This window comes from Oratosquilla oratoria, chromosome 1 (assembly GCF_046742065.1).
Source record: "Oratosquilla oratoria isolate Oo_2021 chromosome 1, ASM4674206v1, whole genome shotgun sequence".
NCBI lineage: Eukaryota > Metazoa > Arthropoda > Malacostraca > Stomatopoda > Squillidae > Oratosquilla > Oratosquilla oratoria.
Genome location: NC_134777.1, coordinates 83,787,454 through 83,814,461, shown reverse-complemented (window position 1 = coordinate 83,814,461; position 27,008 = coordinate 83,787,454). Strand labels below are relative to the sequence as shown.

Below are 27,008 nucleotides of genomic sequence, written 5' to 3'. Positions count from 1 at the left end.
AAAGATATAGAAAAGCTCAGCATTTAAAGCTATTGATCAAATAAAACAAAAACAAATTTGGTTTACCATTTTTATCTTATAGCTTCATCCCTTTAATAATTTCCCTGTAATTTGGACCATATGTAATAATTCTGCCCAATGCTGGGCAGTTTTTTCAGCCTAGGGAAACTCCTTTCACAGTCAAAGGGGTTATTGTTATGCCTCTGCACCCTTGTGGTCAGTGATACAACTATTCTTTTCCCAAACAATACTAACTTGAGTATCATTCTTATGAACTGCTTTCTGCCAGTGGTCCTGGCTCTTCACTGATTCAAATTTGCAGTTCTTAGCAAGGAGCAATCCACACTCTTCAAATGTTTCACGGATGGCACCAATGCGAAATCCTACTTCTGCCATGAGGACATGTGTATCATTGTTTTTGTAGAAGGATGGTCGTGGCTCTGGGCAACTGCAAAAATAAATTCCAATTCTGATTTTGTAATTATTAGAAAAAACAAAACAAAACAAAAAGACATTAAATGACCTTAAGTTGTACACTTCTAGGATCACGCTCCTCTTTCAGATCAACAAAGAAATGGGTATTTTTTCTATCAGCTGTAATAAAATATGAACCATCTATAGGAGAGCTCAGAAACAACTAGTATTTGCAACACCAAAATCTAAAATATATCCCCCTTGGCTGTTTTAAGTTAATGATACCCTTGGGTGAAAGTGATTAAAACCATCTGGCACTGTCACAACAAATCCATCAAGTGCATCATTAGTTTGAAGAAATTAGTGCGGCTTTTCAACATTTCACAATCTATGCTTAATACTCTATGCCTTCAAAACAGCTATGGCTAAAAAAAAATTCATCACCAGCACAGACCTCTGAAACACTAAAATTTCTTTATTTACTTCCATAGCAATCACATCACAGCAGGTGAGTGAATGTTCAATTCCCTTAGGATGGATACCTTATGAGAATGAAATTTTCTGTCAAGTACTTGGATGACTTGTGCTAATTTCTTCACCACTTGATAATTAACACAGCACTAATATAACCAATCCATTGCCCCAAATTTCTCTTGCAGGGGATCCATGGCTCCCAGGTAACCAAAAGCAACCACTGGATTGGCCCATATGTCAATCAATCCATTGCTTGGACAGTGCTTACTCAGAGTCAGTGGCATACTGTCTATAAACATAAAAGGCAAAGTGGTTGGACCTTTGGGAGATGATCTAAAAGAAATGCCTATATCAACATTAGTTTTGTAACTCATGGTTGCTCTGAGAGGTTGTGGCAATACTCTCACTTCCTTGCCACCTACTTTTGGTAAGATATTTCTTTGGTACCACCTTATTCAAGATGGAGCCCTATGTATTTATAGGATACCAAATGATCCACATCATTATTATGATGGTACTCCATATATTCATGAGGAATTTTCTTGTTTGCCATCAAGGATGTGCCAGTTAGCAGTGGATACTGTGACCGTGTGGGCATGATGATTATAGTCTCATCTTTTTGTATGTGACCTGTTTAATATGGATGACCATATTAAACCAGATTGGGAAAGAACAGAAGTGCTACATAAAGGTCTAACGAAACACAGAAGAAAAGTAATTGAGGCAGCCTACATCAATTTACATCCATGAAGCAACCACCATGATGGATTTGTCAAATTGGCAAGAGTAACGGCCAACTTGGTTCTTCGTGATGCCGAACGGAGGTGCATGAGAAGCGAAGATAAACGGGGTGGAACGGGGTAAGCTGGGAGTATATAAGCTGTCAATGATTTGTTTACACTCTGAGGAAGTCCTTTCAGAACAAAACATTAGTAATAAAACTTCAACGGTTCCTCACCACCCTTCCACTCATTCTGTCTTACGCACTTCAAATAGAAAGACTGCGCCAAGGAAATTATGAATATAAAGAAGTAGAAATGGCTGAAATTATGAACAATCATTTCAAATCAGTATTCACAACTGAAAGTTCACAAAACTGTGAGGAAATAAGGAGAGAGAGATAACCCCAATGAAGGAAATAACTGTGACACAGAAGGAAATTAGAGACCAAATAAAAAACGTTGATGTCAGAAAATTACAAGGTCCCAATGGAATTGCAAATTGGATATTGAAAGAATGCATAGAGGAGTTGACGAACAAAATATACAAGATAATTAAATACTCATTCAAAGAAGGAAAAGTACCATAGGACTGGAAAAATGTAAATATTGTACCAATATATAAAGGAGGGAACAAGGAAAATCCAGCCAACTATAGACTGGTCTCCCTTACAAGCACAATAGCAAAAATATGTGAAAAAGTTATCAAAAGTAGATGGGTTAAACATCTAGAAGAAAAAATATATATATACATACATACATATACCAAAGGCTTTTTCCCCTTTACAAGGTAAGTAGCTAAAAAGAAAAAGGCATAAAAACCATTCCCACCCACTCCATCCCTAATACACTCCATTCCCGTCAAATCAATTTGGATTTAGACAAAAAGCATTTGATAAAGTACTACACAAGAAACTAACAAGAAAAAATATAATCAATACGTGGCATCAAAGGTCAGAATAGATGGAAGAGTACTTGACTAGGAGAAAATATGGGTAGTAATTAGAGACAAATACTCAATCTGGGAAGAAATGATAAGTGGTGTCCTGCAAGGTTCGGTATTGATGGAGGTGCCAAGATAAGAGGGAGGGAGGGAGGGAGGGAGGGGGGTGGAAGGGAGTGGAGTGTGCTGGGGATGGAATGGGTGGGAGTGGTTTTTATGCCTTTGTTTTTTGGCTACCTCCCTGGTAAGGGGGAAAAAGCCTTGGGTATATGTATGTATATGTATTAAAAGAGGGGTGAATTTTCTGGGAAAGTAACATTGATATCTATGAGATATTTTCATTGGTTACATGCATTGTATTCAAGGTGTTAGCAATAGTGGAGAGTGTCCCTGGATGAATTTCACATTTGTCAGAAACTGAGATTGGACCTTCAACTGATTTTAATTTAGGACCTATTTCAGGAGAGATAATAGATACTTTGGTTTTATTTGGGAAAAATAGGAAATGTGAACTTCCTGTGTTACTATGAGTAACCTGTTTTATAAATATCTTTTTGTAGTGACAGTTCCCCATTACATATTCTTAACTAGTGAAGCTCCACAAGAATTTTTCAATGCTTCACAGAACACAAAAAGAGAAACATGATGCAGGTAGAGATTCTTGTTAGTGACCTTACAATTTCTAAGGTTATCATTAGAGACTGTACTCGCTTTTAAGTTATCTAGAGAAAGGATATTACCATTGTTGCCTCCCCTTGTGGTCCTCACTTATGAATATGGCGACTTCCTCCAGTAATGATTTTCCGTCTAGGTGAATCAAATTTCTTATTTTATTTTTCTTCTATATCTTTCTTTTGTTAATTCTCATACAGTGTACTCTCAGAAGTTCTTCAAAAAATTCCCCTGAGAGCATGTATACAAGATCCTACTAGATCTTTGCAGTGATGTAGTGATTTCCTTAGTCTGATGATCTTTATATCAAGATCCTCCTCAAAAGGCATGATCTTACATTCATGAACCAATTGAATTTTCTCCTCCACCCTTTCACCAATCAGATTCTTTGTTTCAAGTCTTTACAGCAATATCGTTTACTTAGAATAATCTCAAGTCTCTGCATAATTCCTACACAAGGCGGAAGGCAGAATCAGGTAGCTCACTCAGGCTGTTATTCATAAACAACCTAACTATAAACTGCAACAACTTTTTTTTCCAGCCTTTTACAGGGCTCAGTAATATTGTTTACATAGAATAATCTTGAATCTCTGCATAATTCTCACTCAGGTTACATAGGAATGTCATATCAGCAATATTCAAATATACACTTGAACTCTTATATACAAATTATATCTATATTATCTACACAAGGCAGAAAGTGGACTCAGACAGCTTGCTCGGGCTGTTTTTTTCAAACAACCTACCTATAAAATGCAACAACCCATCTTCTACCCCTCTTTCTATTCTCTTTTCTACCAGCCTCTTACATTTTGCTTTTGTAATGGATTCACTTCCCAAGGAATAGTTTAAAGATGGTCTTTTGCAGCTACTGCCCATTTTCAGGACTTTATATTTCTTTATATTGAAATTCATTTAATTTAGTTACCATTCTTGGCTCTACGCAAAAACAATGTCTAGATCTTTTTACAATATCCTACAATTTTTGTTTCTAAGTCTTCTCATGATTTTTGCATCATCTGTAAGCATGTTGGTATAGCTTGTCCTTTCCATTATGTAATTGACATTGAAAAGAAACAGTATTGGTGCTAGAACTGAATCTAGTGGAGCTCCACTCATTACTGCTCTTCATCCTGACATCTTATCCTTTAATACTGTCCTTATGTCTTTTCCCTTCAAAAATTTTTCATCCATTCGAGTAGTTTGCCATCAAACACAGTTTTGAAATTCACTTAAAACAATTCCCTTAGGTCAAAACTGAAAAATAATATTTCCTAGGAAAATATTCAACATACTCTACAACAAAATTAATCACACATTACTGGAAGTAACTCTTCAGATCTTCTTCACTGTGCCCATGATTTTTGAAGAGCTTTAACCATTCAGAAGAAAAGTCAGTTTTTTCCACAACTCCACCTGAAAAAAATTAAGTTTCTAAATTATAGATTTACTAATATGACTTGCTTCTGAAGCACATAACAATTAATGGGACTTAACATGGTTACCTATCAGTGGTGGTCCTGCAAGATGAATGTCAAAAAATAATTTCCCCATTGCCCAGCTTCACCTCCATGTAGAGGAGCTGTGCTATGGAGCTAGCACCAATTTTCCAGATTAGAACAAGATTTGGGAGAGTGTGTGATAGAAGAAAGCTGAAGATAAATGTGGGTAAAAGTAAGGTGATGAGATGTACAAGGGGTAAAAGTGGCAGTAATCTGGAAGTGAGCATTAAGGGAGAGCAACTGGAGGAAGTGGATAGTTTTAGATATTTGGGTGCAAATGTGGCAGGAAAGGGTGGAGTGAAGATGGAGGTAGAATGTAGATTGAGAGAAGCGAGTAAATGCCTTGGTGGTTTAAAAAGTGTAATGAGGAATAGGAATCTGGGAATGGATGCTAAGAGGAGACTGTATGAAGGAGTGATTGTACCAACAGCACTGTATGGAGCAGAAACATGGAACATGAGAGAGGAAGAGAGAAGGAACTTGGATGTGTTTGAGATGAAGTGTCTGAGAAGTATGATGGGGGTTACTAGGATAGATAGGGTGAGAAATGAGGAAGTGAGGAGGAGAACAGGGGTGGAAAGGGAGCTGGGAGATAGGGTGGATGAAAGAGTATTAGGATGGTTTGGACACATGGAAAGAATGAGTGAAGAAAGACTAGTAAAGGAGGTATGGAAGGCAAATGTGGAGGGAGTGAACATGAGGGGATATCCTAGGATGAGATGGATGGATGGGGTGAAGGGGGCTTTGGAGAAGAGGGGAATGTCTGTTGAGGAAGGACGGGAGAGGACAGAAGACAGGGGTGAATGGAGAATGGTTGCATATGGAAAATGTTGTGATGCATGAGGTGGATTGGACGGGGGAATGGGGGTGAGGTAGTGTGTGTGAGCAAAAATTTTTGACGCAGCCCGAAGGGATTTCTTCCCGTCCTCTCCTTTATATGGGGGGATGGAGAGGGGGGGTCGCCGATTTAATGAAGCGGCCTTGCTGTGGATGTGCTGTGTCCTGCGACACTGCTTCTGACCCAGGGCAGTGGACAGGGTGCAGGGATGACCCGTCATCTAGGAGGTGCTAAGATGGGAGGGAGGGTGGAGGGGTGTGGAGTGTTTTCAGGGATGAAATGGGTGGGAATGTTTTTGTGCCTTGTCCTTTTTGGCTACCCCCCTGGTAAGGGGGAAAAAAGCCTTGGTATATGTATGTATGTATGTAGAACAAAGATTTCTATCAATTTTACCTTTTTTCACCACACCTTTCGACATATAGTCCATGGACTGGACCAGATATCAGTACCACCTAAAGTGGCAAAACCATATGTGTGCCATTTTGCTCTTTGTGAAATGTATGATAGACTTTCCATAATGGTAGCTTTATGGTTTTTGTGAAAATCCCACTTCCATAGTGTTATATTTTGGTGATTTATTGTAGATTGTCTTTTAAGTACTTACTAGTTCAAAATCTTGGAGCCTTTGTAGTATTTGTATACTGTATGTGAGGACTCAGTATAGTATTCAACTTGAAGGTGGTGGTGTTTGGAACCACCAAATAAATCATATTTAATCTAATGATCCTTAACTCCAGCCCACTGCATGACAGTGGAGATAAGGATGATAAAAATTGAAGGTGCACTTCAGTGATATAAACATTTTCTTGACAAGATATTGTTCCTGTAGAAAAAGATTCATCTAAGAAGCCAAATTTTTATGGGTCACTGGTAAGGTGCAAACATCATGTATTCTGGTAAGAGATTTGCTTCATGTTTGCTTCTAGTTTAACTCATGAATAGACTACCAGTGGTTTTTTTATTACAATTGAAGATTCTGAAGTTTGAATAAACTTGAATATAACTTCTAGTGCTCAACTGTGGATCGATCCCTTCAATGCAAAGAAGATTAGACTGAAGGTCTGATTGTCTATGTTAAAAACTAATTTTGCTCATACAGGTATAAGTGATGTTTCTAAAAAGAAGAATATATTTCTAGTGTCCTTAGGTACAGAAACCTGGAGTGTTTTGGCATGTATATTAGCTCCAATTCTTCCATATGAAATGGAATATAATGACATTGTGAAAAGTTTGAAAATGGATTTGTTGATTAAGTTTCTGCAAAGGAAGAAAATCAGTGGTGGAACCTTGCAAAAACAGTATGCAGATTCAAAATTACTAGCTAAAGAGAGTAACTTTGGTAGTACATTTGATAGTCATGTTAGGGATAAACTATTCATGGCTATAGAAGGAGTGCATTTTCCTAATATAGCAGTGGAAAATTTAAAGTCTTCTGCAGACATTGTATAAACTACTGATATATGAAAGGTTTCTACACAGAAAAAGTGAATTTATCTGCAGAAGTAAATGTTTTGAGAAGTAATGTTAACTCTAAAGAAAAGAAACATGAAATGTAAACACTGGTTACCTGCATATAAGTACTAACTGTAGATTTTTTCACTTAGTGTGTTCTAATTGTAATAAGAAGGGACACTTGAAATGTGTTTGTAGGTTAAATTCAGCTATAAGTTTGCAGCATCAAAGTGGTGATTTTCAAAAGCCTTCCAAGGAAATGTGGGAAATGTGGAAGAATAAGAAGAGTAAATACACTGACTAAGGACAGTGAAGGCTTACCAGAAATCAGTGACAGATATTTGTTTTGTTTGAAAGACAGTAGAGTCAAGGGGAAATTTTTAAAATGAAGTCCTTAATAATAAATTTAAAATGAAGTGCTTAATAATAAATTTTTAAAATGAAGTCCTTAATATCAAATAATTAAAATGAAGTCATTAATAATCAAGATTGTGTTGGGTTGTGATGGAATATAGAATATCAGTTCCTTTTGAAGTTGTTGTTGTTGTTGTCGTTCCCTAGACTGTCTGTCCGAGCAGTCCCGTCTCCCCAAGGAAGGCCACAGCCGAAACTGGGTTTTCCCACAAATCCTTTATAGAGTGTATGTTGTGTTGTTTGCGTGTATGATTGTGTATAATGCAGTCTTCCATTATGTGTTGTATGGTATGGGGTGAAGTGTTACATCCTGGGCAGCTGTTCACAACACGGTCGTCCAGCCTCTTCTGGTAGCTTAGAAGTGCTGGGTGGTGACCGCATCGCAGTCTGGCCAAGTGGACTCTGTCCTTACGTGGGAGAGAGGATTCAGAAGGGTGGATATCAGGGGGTCTGGCATGCAGCAGTGTGTTGTCTTTCAGTGTGTTAATGGAGCGGTGAGTGATATGATTATGAATATGTTTCCGGAGGCTGGTATTTGGTGGTTGTGGAGGAAGAGAAGAGAGTATCTGTGTGTAATAAAGGTCTTTGGGTGTAGTTTTAATGTTTCTTGGTGTGTGTGGGTGTTCTGCTATGTAGTGTAGCGGGTGTGCTGTGTTTGTGGTGGCTGCAGCAAGTGTTTGTGTGCCTCTCATGTCGAGGTGGTCCTTGACTTTGAGGACTTTTGTTTCATGGTGTAAATGGTCTGTAGGTGATGTATTTGTGCAGCCTGTAATTGTTTTTAGGGCTTTGTTTTGTATGATTTGAAGGGTGTTGTGGTGTGTCTCACTGAGATTAGGAGCCCATGCAGGACTCGCATAATTCATCACTGAGCGTATGCATTGTTTGTATATTGTTATATTAGTTTCTTTGTTTTGTCCAAATGTTGTTCCAGTGATTGACTTAAGTGCGTTAAGTCTAGGTGTGCATTTGTTTTTTATGTTTGTGAGGTGTTGTTTGAAAGACATGGATGTATCGTATGTTACACCAAGAATTTTCGGTGTGTTTGTGTGTGGTATTAGAGTGTTGTTGATGTAGAGATGAGGTATGTATTTGTGTTCTTTTGTCCAGTTGGTGAGAAGTGTTGCTGTAGATTTGGTTGGAGCTATTTTGAGTCTGTTTGTGATGAACCATGTGTTGAGTGTGTCAAGGTAAGGCTGGATTATTTCTGCAGTTTTGTCTGTGTTACGTCTACGTCGTGGGACCACCCCCCAACCCCAAGAGTTGGGGGCCAAACAGCAGCATCTACCCCTGGCCATCAGCTCTACGCAGATGGCACCGATCCCCAAGGAGGAGCTACGCCTACCTGGGGGAGTACCACAATCCTCCTTTTGAAGTAGATAGTGGTGCTGTAGTTTCCACATTAGGTCATGATGTTGCTAAAAGGTTGAGATTACCAGTACTATATTGTAATAAAAGCCTTAAGGCATATGGTAACATGGATATAAAGGTTATGGGAAAGGTGTTTACCTTTGTAACATATAATGATTTGAGCAAATTGCATTGTTTTTATGTTGTAGAGAGCATAAACAGCAACCTGTGTGGAAGGGACTTGATACCAAAAATCAGTTTTAATTGAACAGGTTTAGATGAAAGTTGCCATAAATTATGTGGTATATTGGATGCTCAATGTCATTTTGAATATTTTCTTACAGAAAATTAAGTCTCCAGTGTTAAAACCAAGATTGTGTTGGGTTGTGATGGAATATCAGTTCCTTTTGAAGTAAATAGTGGTGCTGTAGTTTCCACATTAGGTCATGATATTGCTAAAAGGGTGAGATTACCAGTACAATATTGTAATAAAAGCCTTAAGGGACTGTGGGAAGTGCTTATAGGTGAACGTGTCATAAAAGTTGTTCAATTTCTTTGGTGAACTTATGTATACTTACTCTATCGGAAAGAGTATTATTGCATACTAAATTGTTTTAGTAACATGTATATATTACGTGTAGTTAATTTTTTTCTTTCTTTTTTTATGATAGTATCTGTAATCATTGAAGTATCCACAGGCATAGGTAATCAGCCTACTATGTAGGAAATGAAAGATTAGAGTCTTGGAAACAACTTCATTGAGTTAGATTTTTTCCTACTCTCTTTTATTCTTTTTTATGATTTTTTTATTTTGAATAGTAGAAACTTCAGTGAAAATCTGCTATGATAAATTAAACAAAAAAATTAAGTTACAGTTTCCTTTGTTTTTTTCTGATCAAATTAAAGAATTACTCTTTCTCTTTACAAATTCGAAAGAATGAATGAAATCGGACAAAAAGAAACAGAGATATGGCTATTTAAATATAAAAAACATAAACTTTTCAGGAGAGGCATTTAAAGTTTAAAGGAGCGCACCGGCATTTAAAATCCTCCGGCCGCGTACTCACTCGTGACATTGTCTATTTTTTTACATTTCCGTTTAAAACTTTAAACAAAACTGAACTGGCTATCGAAAATTTGACTTAATTTCAATATACAGAATGTTTTTTCATGCAATGGGGTTGCCAGATGTCGCCAATAATTTATCTATTTCATTTTATATATAAGAACAGAAACGGAATTGAGCTGTAATATTTGGTCGAAGTGTTACAGCCATCATAGAGAATCTTTTGAATACCTGTTGGTAGAATAAAAGATAATACGATCGCATGCATGACTGGTAGGCTAACAGATACGCGACAGGGCGACATCCTTTCTCCTTTAGCTTTGAAGAGATACTGAGATCCTTGTGGTGATTGACGATTAGTGTTGGGCAAGTTGCCAGATATCTCCATATATATTAATTATAGTAAACAAAACAGAACTGGGTATCAAAATTTTGACTTTATTTCAATATACAGAATGTTTTTTCATGCAACGGGGTTGCCAGAGGTTGCCAAAAATTTATCTATTTTATTTTATATATAAGAAAAGAAACGGAATTGAGCTGTAATATTTGGCTAAAGTGTTACCACCATCATAGAGAATCTTTTGAAATGTTTACCTAAAATTCGTTGATTTTCCAGAATTTTTCGTGTTTTCGCGCCCTACAGTCCCTTAAGGCATATGGTAACATGGATATAAAGGTTATGGGAAATGTGTTTACCTTTGTAACACATAATGATTTTAGCACAAAGCATTGTTTTCATATTGTAGAAAGCATAAACAGCAACCTGTGTGGAAGGGACTCAATACCAAAAATCAGTATTAATTTAACAGGTTTAGATGAAAGTTGCCATATATTATGTGATGTATTGGATGCTCAATCTCAATTGGAAAATTTTGTTATAGATCCTAGTTTACCTGTAACAAGCATAGTATCTAAAGTATATCTGAAAGAGGGAGCTATGCCCAAATTTCAGAGAACATGTACTGGTTGAAGAAGTGTTAGATAAATCAGTATCTGACAGTTATAGAACCAGTAAAGTTCAGTAATTGGGCTGCACAAATAGTTCCTGTTTTGAAATTCGATAAGCATCCAATGAGGATATGTTGTGACTTATATCTGAATGAAAATATTGTATGTGATAAATACCCTTTGCCTAGAACAGAAGAAATTTTTGCTATAGCTGGGAAAATCAAGCTATTTTCCAAAACAGACCTAAAAGATGAATATTTACAATTGCCAGTGTATAATAAAAGCCAAAAGTTGTTGATAATTTATCAACAAAAGGGTTTGTATATAAAAGGCTTCCTTTTGGGCTATCATCATCACTATTTCCCAAAAGTTTGTATCACAATTGCTAGGGAGAACTGATAGTGTAATTGTATTTTTAGATAACATCTATATTGGAGGTGAAACTCAAGAATACAATGCAAGACTAGAAAAGGTTTAGGAAAAAAAAAAATGAAAACATAATGTAGCTATAAATAAGAAGCCTGTTTTGAATACTGGCCATTTAGAGTATTTAGGGTATGTTATTTCTGGAGATGGAATTAAACCATCACCTGAGAAGTTAGCTCCTTTCTTGAGGTGCCTTATTCTAAGTCTGTAATTGAAGTAAAATAATATTTAGGAATGATTACTTATGACAGTAGGTTTGTGCCAAACTTTTCTAGTGTTCCCACTCCCACCTATTCCATCCCCACATACTCCACTCCCATTCCCCCCCTCCCTCCCTCTTATCTTGCCTCCTTTTGGATGACAGGTCATCCCTACATCTCACCCACTGTCCTGGGTCAGAAATGGAGAAGACGGAGAAATCCCTTCAGGCTGCATAATTTATTTTTCACACGTACTCCCTCACTCCCCGTCCCTCCTTTCATACATCACAGCATCATCCATACACAACCATTCTCCATTCACCCCTATCTTTTGTCTTTTTCTGTCCTTCTTCAATAGACTTTCCCCGCTTTACCAATGCCCCTCTTACTCCATCTATCCATCTCATCCTTGTTCATCCCCTCATGTTCACTCCTACTGCATAGAGAATTTTGATATTATAGCTATTACTGAATCCTGGATCAACATGGCTGATAAACATTTCCTTCTGGAAATCAAAATAGAAGGATACAAGTTTTTTCACAAGGACAGGGCTGGCAGGAGTGGGGGAGGAGTAGCATTTTTCCTTAAAAGTACAATAAACTGTATTATCAACAATTCAATTTAGGAAGAGGACAGTACGGAATCTATTTGGGTGGAGATTATAGGCAAGAAAAAGAAAGTTATTATTGGCATCCTGTATAGACCTCCTAACCTCAGCAATGAACAGACTGATCCCCTGATTCATGAAATTTTCAGAGCATCCCAGTACAAAAACATTGTGATCATGAGAGATTTTATAGAAACATTGACTGGGAAATCTTAGTAAGAGATCAGGAAGCGTAAAAATTCTTAGATGTAGTGTAGGATAATTTCCTAAAAACAAATGATTACCGATCCTACAAGGGGATAAAATACTCTAGACTTACTTTTAACTAATAATGAGCAGCTAATGAGTAACGTAAATGTGAGAGACAGGCTAGGCTCTAGCTATCAAGAAATAAGATCTAATATTATTTGGGAAGAATTAAAAAGTACAAATAACATCCAAGTACCACACTTTAGGAGAGCCAATTTTGATAAGATAAAACCTATTTGAAATTAAATATGAAATGTCATACGGATGATTCGTCCATCACCTGCACAGTCAAGAGTCGGGACATGGAAGGTAATATGCATACCTTGGGTCAGGTCACTTGGGGGCGGGGGTTAAACAGCCAGGTCAGTGATTTGGATGAAATTTATAGCAATCTGATTTAATTATTAATGCACAAAATACATTTATCCCCCTGAAACCAATACAGAAGAGTAGTAATACTCCCAAATGGATGACAGACTGAAACATGAGATCGGAATGAAAATAGGACTTTACATAAAAAAAAAAAAAAATAAAAATAAATAAATAAATAAATAAATAAATAAATAAATAAAAAATAAAAAAAAAATGGGGAAACACACCTTAGATCAAGATATAATGAAATGGCAAAGCTGGTTAAAAAGTATACATGTACAGCAAAATGTAACTATGATATTAAGGTTGCTAGTCAAGCAAGATCCAACCCTAAGGGTTTCTTTCATCTCTATAGAACAAAAAATAAAGAAAGAATAGGCCCAATTAAAAATTATGAAAATGTCATGATAGAATCGGAGGAAAAAATGACTGAGGAGTTTAACAATTATTTTCTCTTGGTGTTTACTATTGAGAGATTAGAAAAGGTACCTGACTGCGATCCAATTTTCAGTAGGGATGAAGAAAGTAGGCTATCTAATATCAGCATTAGTAAAGTAGTAGTCAAGCAGATAGAAATAATTAAAGCTACAAAATCCCTGGGTTCAGACGAAATTTTTCCGAGAGTGCTTAACCACTTCCATACGGTGACGCCTACGTAGGCGTCATGAGGAGCAAGTGGGTATGCGATGATGCCGATGTCGGCGTCTTGATTATATTTATTGTAGTCGTACCTAAGTAACCTTCATTCTCTCTAAACTGGCTTCATCATATTTTCTATGGTTATCAAAATTCACGGGTGAAACAGAACGAACAATTGAGCACTGACTTTATTTTTTATAATGCGATTATTATGACGCAACATCACATGTCGGGCAGCTAATGCTGCCAGACGTGCGATGTGCCCCGGAGTGAAGAGGTTAAGGAGTGTAAATTTGAAATCTGCAACCAGTTAACTGAAATATTTAATAAATCGGTAGACACTAGTTTTGTGCCTACTGCTTGGGGGCAGGCAAATGTTGTTCCTGTTTTTAAGAAGGGAGATAAATTGTCTATATGCAACTACAGGCCAATCAGTTTGACATCGATTATAGGCAAAATGCTTGAATAAAAAATAGTAAATAGACTCAGAGAACATATCAAGAGACATAATTTAATTTGTGACACACAACATGATTTCTCCAAGGGTAAGTCATGCATGACTAATCTTCTATCCTTTTACACTAAAGTATATAAGGCGTCAGATAACAATGATAATTATGAAGTGATTTACCTTGACTTTAGCAAAGCATTCGACAAGGTGCCACACCAGAGACTACTAAATAAAATCAAACCCCATGGCATAGGAGGAAAAGTGTTAGAATGGATTAGAGCTTGGATCAGTAACAGAAAACAGCAGGTCACCATAAATGGAGTAAAATCCAGGAGGGGCAATGTTACTAGTGGGGTTCCCCTGGGTTTGGCTTTGGGTCCCTTGTTGTTTATTATGTACATAAACAACTTAGATGACGGGATAAATAGTGATGTTAGTAAGTTCGTGCATGACACTAAAACAGGATGCCTAATTAGGTCAGGAGATGACAGAGACTCTGCAGGATGATCTTAACAAAATATTCACATGGTCAGTGAAATGGCAAATGACCTTCAATATCTCTAAGTGTAGGGTGTTACACGTAGGGCTACACAACCCTGAAAATAGATACAGCTTAGATAACACGCTTTTAGAGAAAACTGAGTGTGAGAGAGACTTGGGAGTTCTAGTGAGTCCGGACCTTAACCACTTCCATACGGTGCCGCCTACGTAGGCGGCATGAGGAGCAAGTGGGTACTCGCTGATGCCGAAGTCGCCATCTTGATTATATTTTTTGTAGTCGTACCTACGTAATTTTCATTCTTTCTAAACTGGCTTCATCAGTTTTCTACAGTTATCAAAATACACGGGTGAAAGAGAACGGACAATTGAGCACTGACTTTATTTTTTATAATGCGATTATGATGCAACATCGCACGTTGGGCAGCTAATGCTGCCAGACGTGCGATATGCCCCGGAGGGAAGAGGTTAAAACCAGGAAACAGTGCATTAGCGCCAGCTTTCAAATAGAAGTGCAGAGGTAATTATCAAACTCTTATCTAGCAATAGTTACACCCATCCTTGACTATGCGGTACAGTTTTGGTCTCCATCCTATAGAATTGACATAAATTCATTAGAATCAGTATAGAGAAGAATGACCAAAATGATACATGGACTCAGAAATTTGCCTTATGAGGAGAGGTTTACGCTCTTTAATTTACACTCTCTGGAAAGATGCAGAGTGTGGGGTGGTCTAATAGAGGAGTTCAATTGGATCAAAGGTTTTAACAAGGGTGATGCAAACAAGGTCATCATATTAAAACAACAGGTCAAGACTTTCAGTAATAGATTTAAACTGGACAAATTTAGATTTAAGAAGTAAATAGGCAAGAATTGGTTTATTAATAGGGTGGTCAACGAATGGAATAGACTTAGTAACCATGTAGTGAGCAGTGAAACTATCAGTTGTTTTAAGAAATGGTTAGACGACTTTATGGATGGGGATGACAGGTGGTGATGGATATGGAGTTGCCTTGTGTAGGCCCTGTGATCTCTTGCAGTCTTCTTCATTCTTATGTTCTTACCTCTGCCTTCCACACCTATTTCACTAATCTTTCTTCATTCATTCTTTCCATGTATCCAAACCATCTCAATACTCTTTCATCAACCCTGTCTCCCAATTCACTTTCTACTCCCACTCTCCACCACACATCCTCGTTTCTCACTCTATCCAGCCTAGTGACCCTTATCACACTTCTCAGGCACCTCATCTCAAAGACATTCAAATTCCTTCTCTCTTCCTCTCTTATGTTCCATGTCTCTGCCCATACAGTGCTGTCAGCACAATCGCTCCTTCATACAATCTCCTCTTAGCATCTATTCCTAAATGTCTATTTCTCATTACACTTTTTAATACTCCAAGGCATTTACTTGCTTCTCTCAATCTACATTCTACCTTCACCTCCGCTCTTCCATTTCCTGCCACATGCACACCCAAGTATCTAAAACTATCCAGTTCCTCCAGTCTCGCTCCTTAATACTCACTTCCAATCAGCTGCCACTTTCTCCCCTTGTACATCTCATCACCTTGTCTCCCACTTTTCTCCATTTTTTTTAACCATCTCCAATCCTCAACTCATTACCCTTGCATTTGCCTCTCACACCACCCCATCCATGTATAAATTGAACATCCAATGCAACACAACACTTTCCTGGCCAAGTCCCACCTTTACCTCAAACTACTCACTCTATTTCTGATTCTAACACAAGCTCTACTACTCTTGTTAAAACTCTTGACTGCCCTTAAAAGCTTTCCTCCTATCCCATATATCTGCAATACCTCTCACAGTGCCTTCCTGTCTATCCTGTCATAATCCTTTTCCAAATCCATAAAGGCCCCAAAAACACCCTTACCTTTTCCTAAAGCTTTCTCACATACAGTTTCTGTCTTACCACAAAAATTTGATCCATGCAACCCCTACCTGTCCTAAACCCATACTGTTCCTCACTAACTACTCCCTCTGTTCCTCTCCTAATTCTCTCAATCAAGACCCTCCCATAAGCCTTCCCAACTACTTACAAACTGATCTCTCTGAAACTAATACACTCACACTTGTCTCCTTTTCCCTTGTAAAGCGGAACTATACAGGGACTCCTCCAGTCATCCAGCACTCTACCCTCTCTTAACCCATACAGCATCAGCAGCATACGTTGTATGCCACAATTGTTTTATGGATTGAGTGTCAGCACCATACGTCATATGCCGCAATTTCAAAAATTTGCAAAAAATAGGCATTACATTGAGGGTCAAATCTGTGGTAATGACCAAGTAGCCTATCCATTGGCTATAAAAAGCACCTAATTTTTTTCTATTTGACCAAACTGGCAACCCTGGCAGCAATTTTTTTGTGGTAACTTGGGGTATATAATCGGCCTTTAGGACATAATTTAGACGATTCTGGTGTACGAAACAAAGTATGAGGAGGTGAAGTTGTACTTCAACAGTTACAGGTGCTATTTAGTATGTATGCAGATGTATAGAACTGGTAATTTTGCACTGCCAATTTTTGTAATAAATGCGTAATACAAAATACGGCTGGGCAATAATGGTGAGATGGATGCTTACTAAAATATTTACCAAAACAATAAGAAACACCACAATCACCTATCCTCCATGAAATTATATATATATATATATATATATATATATACATGTATATATATATATATATATATACATATAAATATATATATATGACACACAGGAAACCCACAGTCGGAGAAAATAAACTTCAAATAAAGAAGAATCCTATATTTCGGCTATCAACTCTAGCCCTCTTCAGGTACTTTCCTGAAGAGGGCTACAGTTGATAACTGAAATATAGGTATCTTTTTTATTCGAAGTTTATTTTCTCCGACTGTGGGTTTCCTGTGTCATTTACAAATGTGCTACTACATTTCTGTTTAGAAATATATATACATGTGATGTACGGGTTAAACAAACATTAAATAACCTCACCAGCCAGTTCACCATCACTGTACCTCCTTTTTTTAGACATTCTGCATGACACCCATCCAATCCCAGGTGCCTTATCATATTAACAACTGCCTTCACCTCATCTTTCCTTATTTCTCCATTTTTTTCATTCATCACTGTCATTTTCTTAGCACTATCTACTGCAACTACCTTTCCCTCCCTATCTTCCTTCACATTTAGCAACTCCCTAAAATAATCTGCCTATCTTTTTCTTACTGCCTTCTCTTCCATTATCATCTCTCCACCTGCACCTTTTCTTCTCTACTTGATTCGTCTCCTCTTCCTCTCTTAATTTCTTTCCAAAACATCTTTCTATTACTTTCAAAATTTTCTATCATACTCTTACCCCATTTCACATCTGCTCTCCTCTTTGCCTCCTTTATCTTATGCTTTTTTACTTCTCTTTTCTTTGTACCTCTCATATGATTCTCTCGTCTATTTTGTAATCAATTTGTGAATGTTTGCTTCTCTTCTACAACCCTCGTTGCTTCCTCATGACACCACTCATTACCCTTCCTTCTATTTCCTTCCATCCTCCTTATTCCACACACCATCTTTGCACACCTTATGATTCCGTCCTTGAACCATCCCCATTTCTCCTCCACTCCTAGTTCTACTCTATCCTTCACTCCCTCCCAATCCTATCTCAGCTTCTTGTATTCCTTCTCCTTTTCTTTCTCATTTAAGCAGTTCACTTTAACCACTTCCCATCATTTTCCTCTTTCTCCATCTATCCTCCATTCTCAACTTACCTTCCACCAAAAAGTGGAACATGTACATCCTTACCTCTTCCTACTATTCTCCTGGTTACCACTATATAGTCCATTAACATTCTATCTACCACCCTTCCATCCACTACCCTCTCCCATGTGTACTTATGCTTGACTTTCTTCCGAAACACTGTATTTGCTATCATCAACTCTCTAGACACATCATCAACTCTCCACTATGATTTTTCCTGGAACTCCAAACTTCCCAACTATTCCATCTAATGGTTCATTTCCTACCCTAGCATTAAGGTCTTCCAATACCACTACATTGACATTTCTCCCTAAACCCCCTATGCACTCATTTAAATCTGTCCAAAAAGCTTCCCTTTCCACTACTAGGACCATATGCACTTACAAAAACCCACATCTCCTTTCCCAGTTTCACTTTCATTTACATTAACTCTGAAGAAACCTCCTTCCACTCCACCACATGCTTACCTATCTCTTCACTTACTATAGCCACCCCTTCTCTCCCTCATCCTCTCTTCATTCCTGAGATCCTTCCAACTACACCACCAAACTCAAACTTGCCCCTCCCTTTCAACTTAGTTTCACTCAAACATTAATAAATAAAATAAAATAAATACCGTATATTTCTGTGTATAAGACGACCTTTGTATAAGACGAGGTACAAAACTAGAGCAAATGTTTATGAATTTATCTCATATGGGTAGTATAAGACGACTGCTAACTTACAAAAGCATCAGCGTATCAAACCTACCATACAAAAAGAATTGTTTTGATTACGTTTATCAGCTGTTTTTTCTGCTTTTTCTCTTTTCTTTCTCATTACTTAACTGTATCCTTATACCAGATAAATTACTTACTGTATCATTATAAATTCAAAATAAATTAAATAACAAAGCAAATCATGTATCATGATTTTCTGAGAACACACGTCAACTAACTAACAAAAATGATTTGCGCAGCGCATCACTTGATGTTCTCTGCGAGTTTGTTAATCTTGGGAAAGTATTAACCCCTTCCATACGGTGCCGCACACGTAGGCGTCATGAGGAGCAAGTGGATTCGCGACGCTGCCATATCGGCGTCTTGATTATATTTATTGTAGTCGCCCCTGTGTTTTTACATTCTCCCAAATGCGCCCTGAATCCCATTCTCTGTGGTTTTCAAAATTCGCGGGTGAAAGAGAGATGATCGATATAAGCGGCGACTATTTTTTATGATGCGAATATTATTACGTTACGTCATACGGCTGGCATTGACTGCTGCCCGCGAGATTTAAGTCCCGTACTGAAGTGGTTAAGGTCGAAAGTATCGTAAAATCTTTTTAAAAATGTGGAATCTCTAATGCCATGGATGGCACTGAAGATGATTTATTGTATGAAAGTGATGACGAAGCCGAAGTCGACTCACCGGAACCGGACTGGGATCCCTATGATGACGGCATATTTGAGGAATCTTGTGATATGTTCGAACAACTTTTCAAAACAGAGAGTGATGATTGTGACGAGTTTGAGGGGTTTTATATAAATAAATAAAGAAATAATGTAATGTAATGTAATTTTATTGAAAATAAAGGTTTTAGAAACACGTTTGATGTGTAATATTGACGATGATTAGAAATTAGGTTTTATAATTTTATAATTTTTAAATTTTCTGTTTTAAATGCAACTACTGTAATATTTTTTTATTGATAAACATTTTATGCACTGTAATCCAAAATTGTTATTTTCAGTCTTAAAAATTACTGAAAAGTTAGCGAAAGAAAAAGGTTGCTCTGAACGCAACCAGTGCTCGATGTTTACATTTTTGTCAGAGTAGTTAAAAGTACCTTAATTTCATTAATATAGAATTATTCCTCAAATTTATTAACAATTGCCATTTACTATAAAGATATGCCAATAATATATAAGGTAAATATGGTTTAATTACCTTTATTACCAGTTCTTATCATAATGTGAATCATTTCCTGTGTATCGGTGGTTATCGGCAGGGTAGCCTACCAAGTCCTCTCACGTAGAATTCAAGGTCTGATTTTTATAATGGTAGTATAAGACGACCCCCAATTTTAAGGGGTGAATTTTTGGATTTTAGGGTCGTCTTATACGTGGAAATATACAGTAAATGAAAGTTTATCAGGTGTAGAAGAAAATTATTCTGGCAGTGTCAAAGCTCAGTTATCCAAGTCCAACTTGCTTGGAAATTTTTGTAGTGACAATCCAGTTTTTGTTGAAGTAGATGCATCACCAGTTAGTGTGAGTTGTGTTTTAATGCAAGAAAATGGATATGAGGAACCAATGTACTTTCCTAGCAAGAAGCTGTCAACAGTGGAGGTAAATTACTCACAGTTGGACAAAGAAGCTTTAACTTTGGTCTATGCAGTTTCTAAATTTAAATATTTTTTACTGGATCATAAATATGTGATCAGAACTGACCATAAACCTTAGCTTGGTTTATTTGGTAGAGGTAAGCAGATACTAGTAAATACAAACACAAGAGTGCAGCATTGGACTTTGCTATTGTCAGAATTTTATTATGTGTTAGAGTTTAAATCAGGTAAAGACAATGTTTTAGCAAATGCATTAAGCCATTTGCCAGTTGATAATCTAAGTTTGGTTTCAAGTACTCCAAATGAATATGTTCATGTTGCAGAACCTTTAGGAGAAAAAGATATTTCTTTTGATGCCATTAAACAAATATCCAATTGAGACCCAGTTCTAAATACTCTGATTATATAAAATTTTGATGGATTGATGATCCTATGGGTGTCTGAGTTTGCTACCGTTAAAGCAGAGTTAAACATATATGACAATGTTTTGTTATATTGTAATCATGTAGTTATACCTGCAAAATTACATGGAGTAGAACAATTACATCAAGGGCACAATAGTATTAGTGCTATGAAGGCAGTAGCTCAAAATTGGACATGGTAGCCTGAATTGGATCAGGATCTGTCTAAAGTTACAAAGTCATGTGATATTTGTTTTAATATCTTCCAAAGTCCTAAATCTATAGTGCTGTTCTGGCTAGAAACTGAAAAAGTATGGAGCAGAACACATGTAGATTATGCAGATCCGATAGATGGATCTTATTTTCTTTTGTCAATTGATTTCCATTCAAATTTTTTAGATGTACGTACATGTTACAAAATCAACTATGTCTGCTGTTACTATTGCTAGATTAAGATGTAGTTTTCATCATTCTGGGATACCAGATGCGCTTGTTTCAGACAATACAAAATGTTTTGTGTCTGAAGTGATGGAGTTTTTCTTGAGGTAGAATGCTATCAAGCATATTACCCCAACTCCTTATAATTATACACATTATACACAATACATTATACACAACCATGCACGCAAACAACACAACATACACTCTATAAAGGATGTGTGGGAAAACCCAGTTTCGGCTGTGGCATTCCTTGGGGAGACGGGACTGCTCGGACAGACAGTCTAAGGAACAACAACAACAACAACAACAACAACTCCTTATAATCCTTCTTCTAATGGTTTGACAGAAAGGGCAGTACAACTTTCAAAGAGGGACTTAGGAAATTTACAGAGGAAGATTTAGAGACACAGGTGTGTAGATTTTGTATAATTATTGAAGATCAGCATATCATTCTACAGGAAAAGCACCAGCTGATATGATGTTTAATAGAAATTTCAAATATTTAATAGAAAGAATAAAGCAAGAAAAGAAAGGAAGCGACCTGAGAGATGAATGTAAACTTTTGACAGCCAAACACAAGGGAGATGCTGTGTTTGTTAGAAATTATGCATAGGTAGAAGGTAAAATTGATAAAGTACTGGGAGTTAGAAATTTCAATGTACAGGTGAAGAATTTTGGCAACATTCTCTGGAAGAGGCATATTGATAAATGAATGTAAAGATTTACACCTAGTTGTGAGGAGAGTCCTGTGTTTTACAGTCAAAGATGTGACAAGCCTCAGGATTGTAGGGTTCCTGATAAAAATTCTGTAACTGATTCTGAAGTTGGAATGAACCAGAAGTACAATGGTCACATGGACAATTCAGAAGTTTGTACTGGAATTCCATCCTCTGAGGATTCAAGTTCTGTAGATCACCCTTGCCATAACCAGTAACTTTGAAAATATCTGGCAGAATGGTAAAACTCCTGGATAGATTAGATTTATAATTCTTCCTTCTATGGAAAAAGATCTTGGTATATAGTCTTTTATTATGTTTACTAGTACAAAATCCTGGAGCCTTTGTTGATTTTGTATGCTGTATGCAAGGTCTTTGTATAGTTCAATCACCTGATCAATCATGTTTTTGTTTATTATTTTGTATTCAACTTCAAGGTGGTGTCATTTGGACCCACTAAATAAATCACATACAATAATAGATATAATACAAGAAAGGGTTAGATGGGCTGATTGTGCTTTCCTGACACCTTTGACAGGGTACCACACAAAAAATTATTTAAAAAAAACTGGAAAACATAGGAGGGATACAACATAAATTACTAAACTGGATGGAGGATTTCTTGCATGGCAGAAAAATAAGAGCAATGCTCAGAGAAAAGAGCTCAGCTTGGGAGGTGATTAATGGAGTTTGACAGGGATTGGTATTGGCTCCAATAATGTTTGCTATTTATGTGAATGATATGAAGATGTGGATTGTTATGTGAGCTTTTGCAAATGATGCTAAATTGCTGAGGAAAGTCAATGCTGAAACAGATTGTTAATCACTACAGAGACTTAAACAAGGTTTGGAAATGGAGCCAAAAGTGGAAAGTAGAATTCAACATTAAGAAATGTAGCATAATGGAGTTTGGAAAAAGTAAAAAATGAATATCAGGACAATATAAAATTGGAACAAAGAGAAGTGAAGAAAGTGGGATCTGAAAAAGACCTGGGAGTAATTATCTCAAATGACATGTAGTTGCTTGATAGATTTTCTTGGTGACAATTACTTAGTTCAGCATGTAAAAAAGCCCACAAGACATGGAATCTTACTCGATCTATTGATCACTAGCCGCAAAAACATGGTAACCGATGTAAAAGTCGGTGAAACTATTGCAAATAGTGATCACAACTTAGATTCAAACTACTAAAATTTTTTAGAATAGATACTTGTGTTTCTAAAATACCCAATTTTGGTAAAGCTCAGTTCATAGGACTATGTCAGGAGCTTCAGTTTACAGATTGGGAGGCAAAATTAAGCAAAAGACCTGTAGATCAGATATGGGAATTGTTTCAAAATACGCTAAGATGATTCATACTTACATCCCACTTAAGGACAGACGTCCCCCAAATCAGGATTGCCCAAAATGGCTTGGCAAAGAAACTGAAAAAAGTATTGGTAAAAAGAGACAGGCTTATAAGAAATACAAGCACTTGGATGCATCTAATGACTATCAAAGTTATGTATTAATACAGAGAGATTTAAAAAAGACAATCAAAAAGCAAAAACGACAATATGAAATGAATATCTCTGATAAATCCAAAGAAAATCCCAAAGAATTCTATACTTACATTAGAAATAAAAAGGTTATTAGGAATCACATTGGTCCACTATTATCTGCTGACAGTCAATTTGAATATTCAAATGAAGGAATGTGTGATATTTTAAACAATTACTTTAGCTCATTATTCGTAAACAAAACACCTCAAAGTGAACTCCAAACTGAATCCTGTGAAAACTCTAGGGTGAGCTTACTCACTACAGTAAATATAACAAAAGAAAAAATTAAAAGGTGTATAGAAAAACTCAAAGTTAATAAAACACCAGGACCTGATGGTTGACATCCAAGAATCTTAAAGGAAATGAAAAATGAGATTGTTGTTCCAGTTGAAACTAATTTCAAGAAATCTATCATATCCAGAGATGTCCCAAGAGAATGAAAGCTAGCTAACATTACTCTCATATTCAAAAAAGGTGACAAAAAGAAAGCAAATAACTACAGGCCTATAAGTTTGCCTTCAATTGTAGTAAAATGATGGAAACTATCATCAGAGATGCTATCGAACATCATTTAGAAAGTAACTGTTTGATAAATGATAGCCAGCATGGTTTCAGATGGAAACAATGGTCTGAAAATTGGCTCATAAAATTTAACACAAGGTAATGCACATAGGTAAATAATAGTAAGTATGATTACAAATTATTTGGAAATTGTTTAACAAAAGTGGATAGTGAAAAGGATCTCGGCATAATTATCAGTAATGATCTCAAATCCTCTAAGCTGTGTATTTCAGCCTCTGAGAAAGCAAATAAGATTCTAGGACTGATTGAGCGACCTTTTGACTTTAAAAGTCAATCACTCATTAATATGCGATATAAACTGTTAGTTCGTCCACATTTAGAATATGCTGTTTCCTTATGGTCACTGACTCTCATTAATGACACTGACTGATTGGAAAAAATACAACAGTGAGCCACAAAACTGATTCCAAATATCAAAAATAAATCATACAAAAATCAACTAAAACATATAAATCTGTTTTTCCTAAAAAAGTGTCGACTCAGAGGTGACTTGATACAGGTCTTTAAGATTCTAAAGGGAATTGACATCAAAAGTGACAAAATTTTCACAATGAATGAGAATCAGACAAGAAACAATGGTCTCAAACTGTCAGGAAATATATTTAATTTGGAAGTTGGTAGAAACAATTTCACCAACCGTGTAATGAATGGCATAAAGTGGCCTTGCTGTGGAATTGCTGTGTCTTGCAATACTGCTTCTGACCCCTTGTATGGGGGAAAAAGTCCTTGGTATATGTATGTATTTACATTATTATATTTTATATTTATTCATTTACTTACCATTATTATTGGTAGTCATTGACTTACGACCGTGTTAGGTTCTGATTGACCAATCGTAAGTTGAGCTCAGCTGGGACAAGCTGGGCTGCGTACTTGAAAGTAGCAACCATGAGTTACAGGTCAGAGCAACAGTGCACAGGATGTGAGCAAGCTTGGCTGTCTCCAGCCATCTTGCTGGTATGTAAGGCCCAACGGAATCCATCAAAAGCACCGATTGCTTCAGAACCCAACGAACATCATCATTTCCAGTAACCATGTCTTTGACCACCCACAAAACTGCAGTCATCACCTTGGAACCTCTCCCAACTGCCTGGCACATGGGCATTGACCTCAACATTCGTCTTTTTTTTTTTTTTTTTTTTTTCACCCAAAGCCAGAAGTCACTCCCCACTCATTGCATAAGAACATAAGAATGAAGGAGACTGCAAGAGACCATAAGGCCTACATTAGGCAGCTCCATATCCATCACCACCTGTCATCCCCATCCATAAAGTTGTCTAACCATTTTTTAAAACAACTGATAGTTTCAGCACTCACTACATGGTTACTAAGTCTATTCCATTCATTGACTACCCTATTAGTAAACCAATTCTTGCCTATTTCCTTCTTAAATCTAAATTTGTCCAGTTTAAATCTATTACTGAAAGTCCTGCCCTGTTGTTTCAATATGATGACCTTGTTTGCATCACACTTATTAAAACCTTTGATCCATTTGAACACCTCAATTAGATCACACCGCACTCTGCATCTTTCCAGAGAGTGTAAGTTAAGGTGCCTAAGCCTCTCCTTGTAAGGCAAATTTCTGAGTCCATGTATCATTTTGGTCATTCTTCTCTGTACTGATTCTAGTGAATTAATGTCCATTTTGTAGGATGGAGACCAAAACTGTACCTCATAGTAAAGGATGGGTCTAGCTATCGCTAGAGTTTGATAATTACCTCTGCCCTTCCATTCATTACCATCCTAGCAATGAAACCTAATGCTCTGTTAGCTTTATTCCTGGCGCTAACGCACTGTTTCCTGGTTTTAAGGTCCGGACTCACTAGAACTCCCAAGTCTCACACTCGGTTTTCTCTAAAAGCTTGTTTTCTATGCTGTATCTATTTTTGGGTTTGTGTAGCCCTACGTTTAACATTCTACACTTAGAGATATTTTAGTTCATTTGTCATTTCACCATCCATGTGAACAATTTGTTAAGATCATCTTGCAGAATCTCTGTGTCATCTCCTGACCTAATTAGGCGCCCTATTTTAGTGTTGTCCGCAAACATACTAACATCACTATTTATCCCATCGTCTAAGCCATTTTTGTACATAATGAACCAAGCCCTGGGGAACCCCATTAGTAACATTGCCCCTCCTGGATTTTACTCCATTTATGGTGACCCACTGTTTTCTGTTACTAATCCAAGCTCTTATCCATTCTAACATTTTTCCTCCTATGCCATGGGCTTTGATTTTATTTAGTAGTCTCTGGTGTGGCACCTTGTCAAATGCTTTGCTAAAGTCAAGGTATGAAAACTACAGTTTAATATTTCAGGAATACATTTGATAACTTACCGGTCACCTTTGTTTTAACCTGCATACATACATACATATACCAAGGCTTTTTCCCCCTTACAAGGGGGTAGCCAAAAAGAAAAAGGCATAAAATCATTCCCACCCATTCCATCCCTGAATACACTCCACACCCCTCCACCCTCCCTCTTATCTTAGCACCTCCTGAATGACGGGTCATCCCTGCACCTTGTCCACCGCCCTGGATCAGAAGCAGTGTCGCATAGATTCTCTAAATGTAGATGCTTTAGAAATTCTAAAATTCTTGAAGGCTTTCTGAACCAAAGATGTGATCCCTTGGTTAGAGGTTTCCAAAAAAGAAGTCCTTCTTTGTCCTGAGCTCAGGGTAATCTGATCACTGTTTCAACGTTAGAGCGTACAGTATTCCAAGGGACTCTTATGAGTTTGAAAAGAGCTCAGAAGGCCACAGGTTAATATTTACTTTAAGTAATTTCTCACAGTTAATTCCCGATTTATTACACCAAAATTGTTACATAGATTTAATAAACAAAATAAAGAGGAGGGGAGTTTAGTCGTATCTTATTTAAAGTTATGATATGTGTGGTTCGAAGTTTCAGGAAAGGCTCCTGAATCGAAGAAAATAACACTGAGGGAAAGTTTCCCGAACTAAGGTAAACACTAAGATTCCCAATAAAAATTACCACAACCTCCCCG

At 37.0% G+C, this 27,008-nt stretch overlaps 1 protein-coding gene across 6 annotated transcripts in view; it reads right to left on the bottom strand.

Annotated features, from left to right (window-relative positions):
• The window catches only part of LOC143018525 (acyl-coenzyme A diphosphatase NUDT19-like), a 139,570-nt gene that overhangs the window by 75,850 nt on the left and 36,712 nt on the right, over positions 1–27,008 (bottom strand). For all 6 annotated transcript variants that reach the window (XR_012965771.1, XR_012965772.1, XM_076174077.1 and 3 more), the window contains 2 exons: positions 4,545–4,638; positions 256–448 (listed from right to left, as the gene is read on the bottom strand). Coding sequence is in view for 4 of the 6 variants with exons in the window: in XM_076174077.1 (XP_076030192.1) it covers positions 256–448; positions 4,545–4,638 (287 nt within the window). In the remaining 2 variants the exon portion in view is untranslated. The remainder of the gene's footprint in view (positions 1–255; positions 449–4,544; positions 4,639–27,008) is intronic.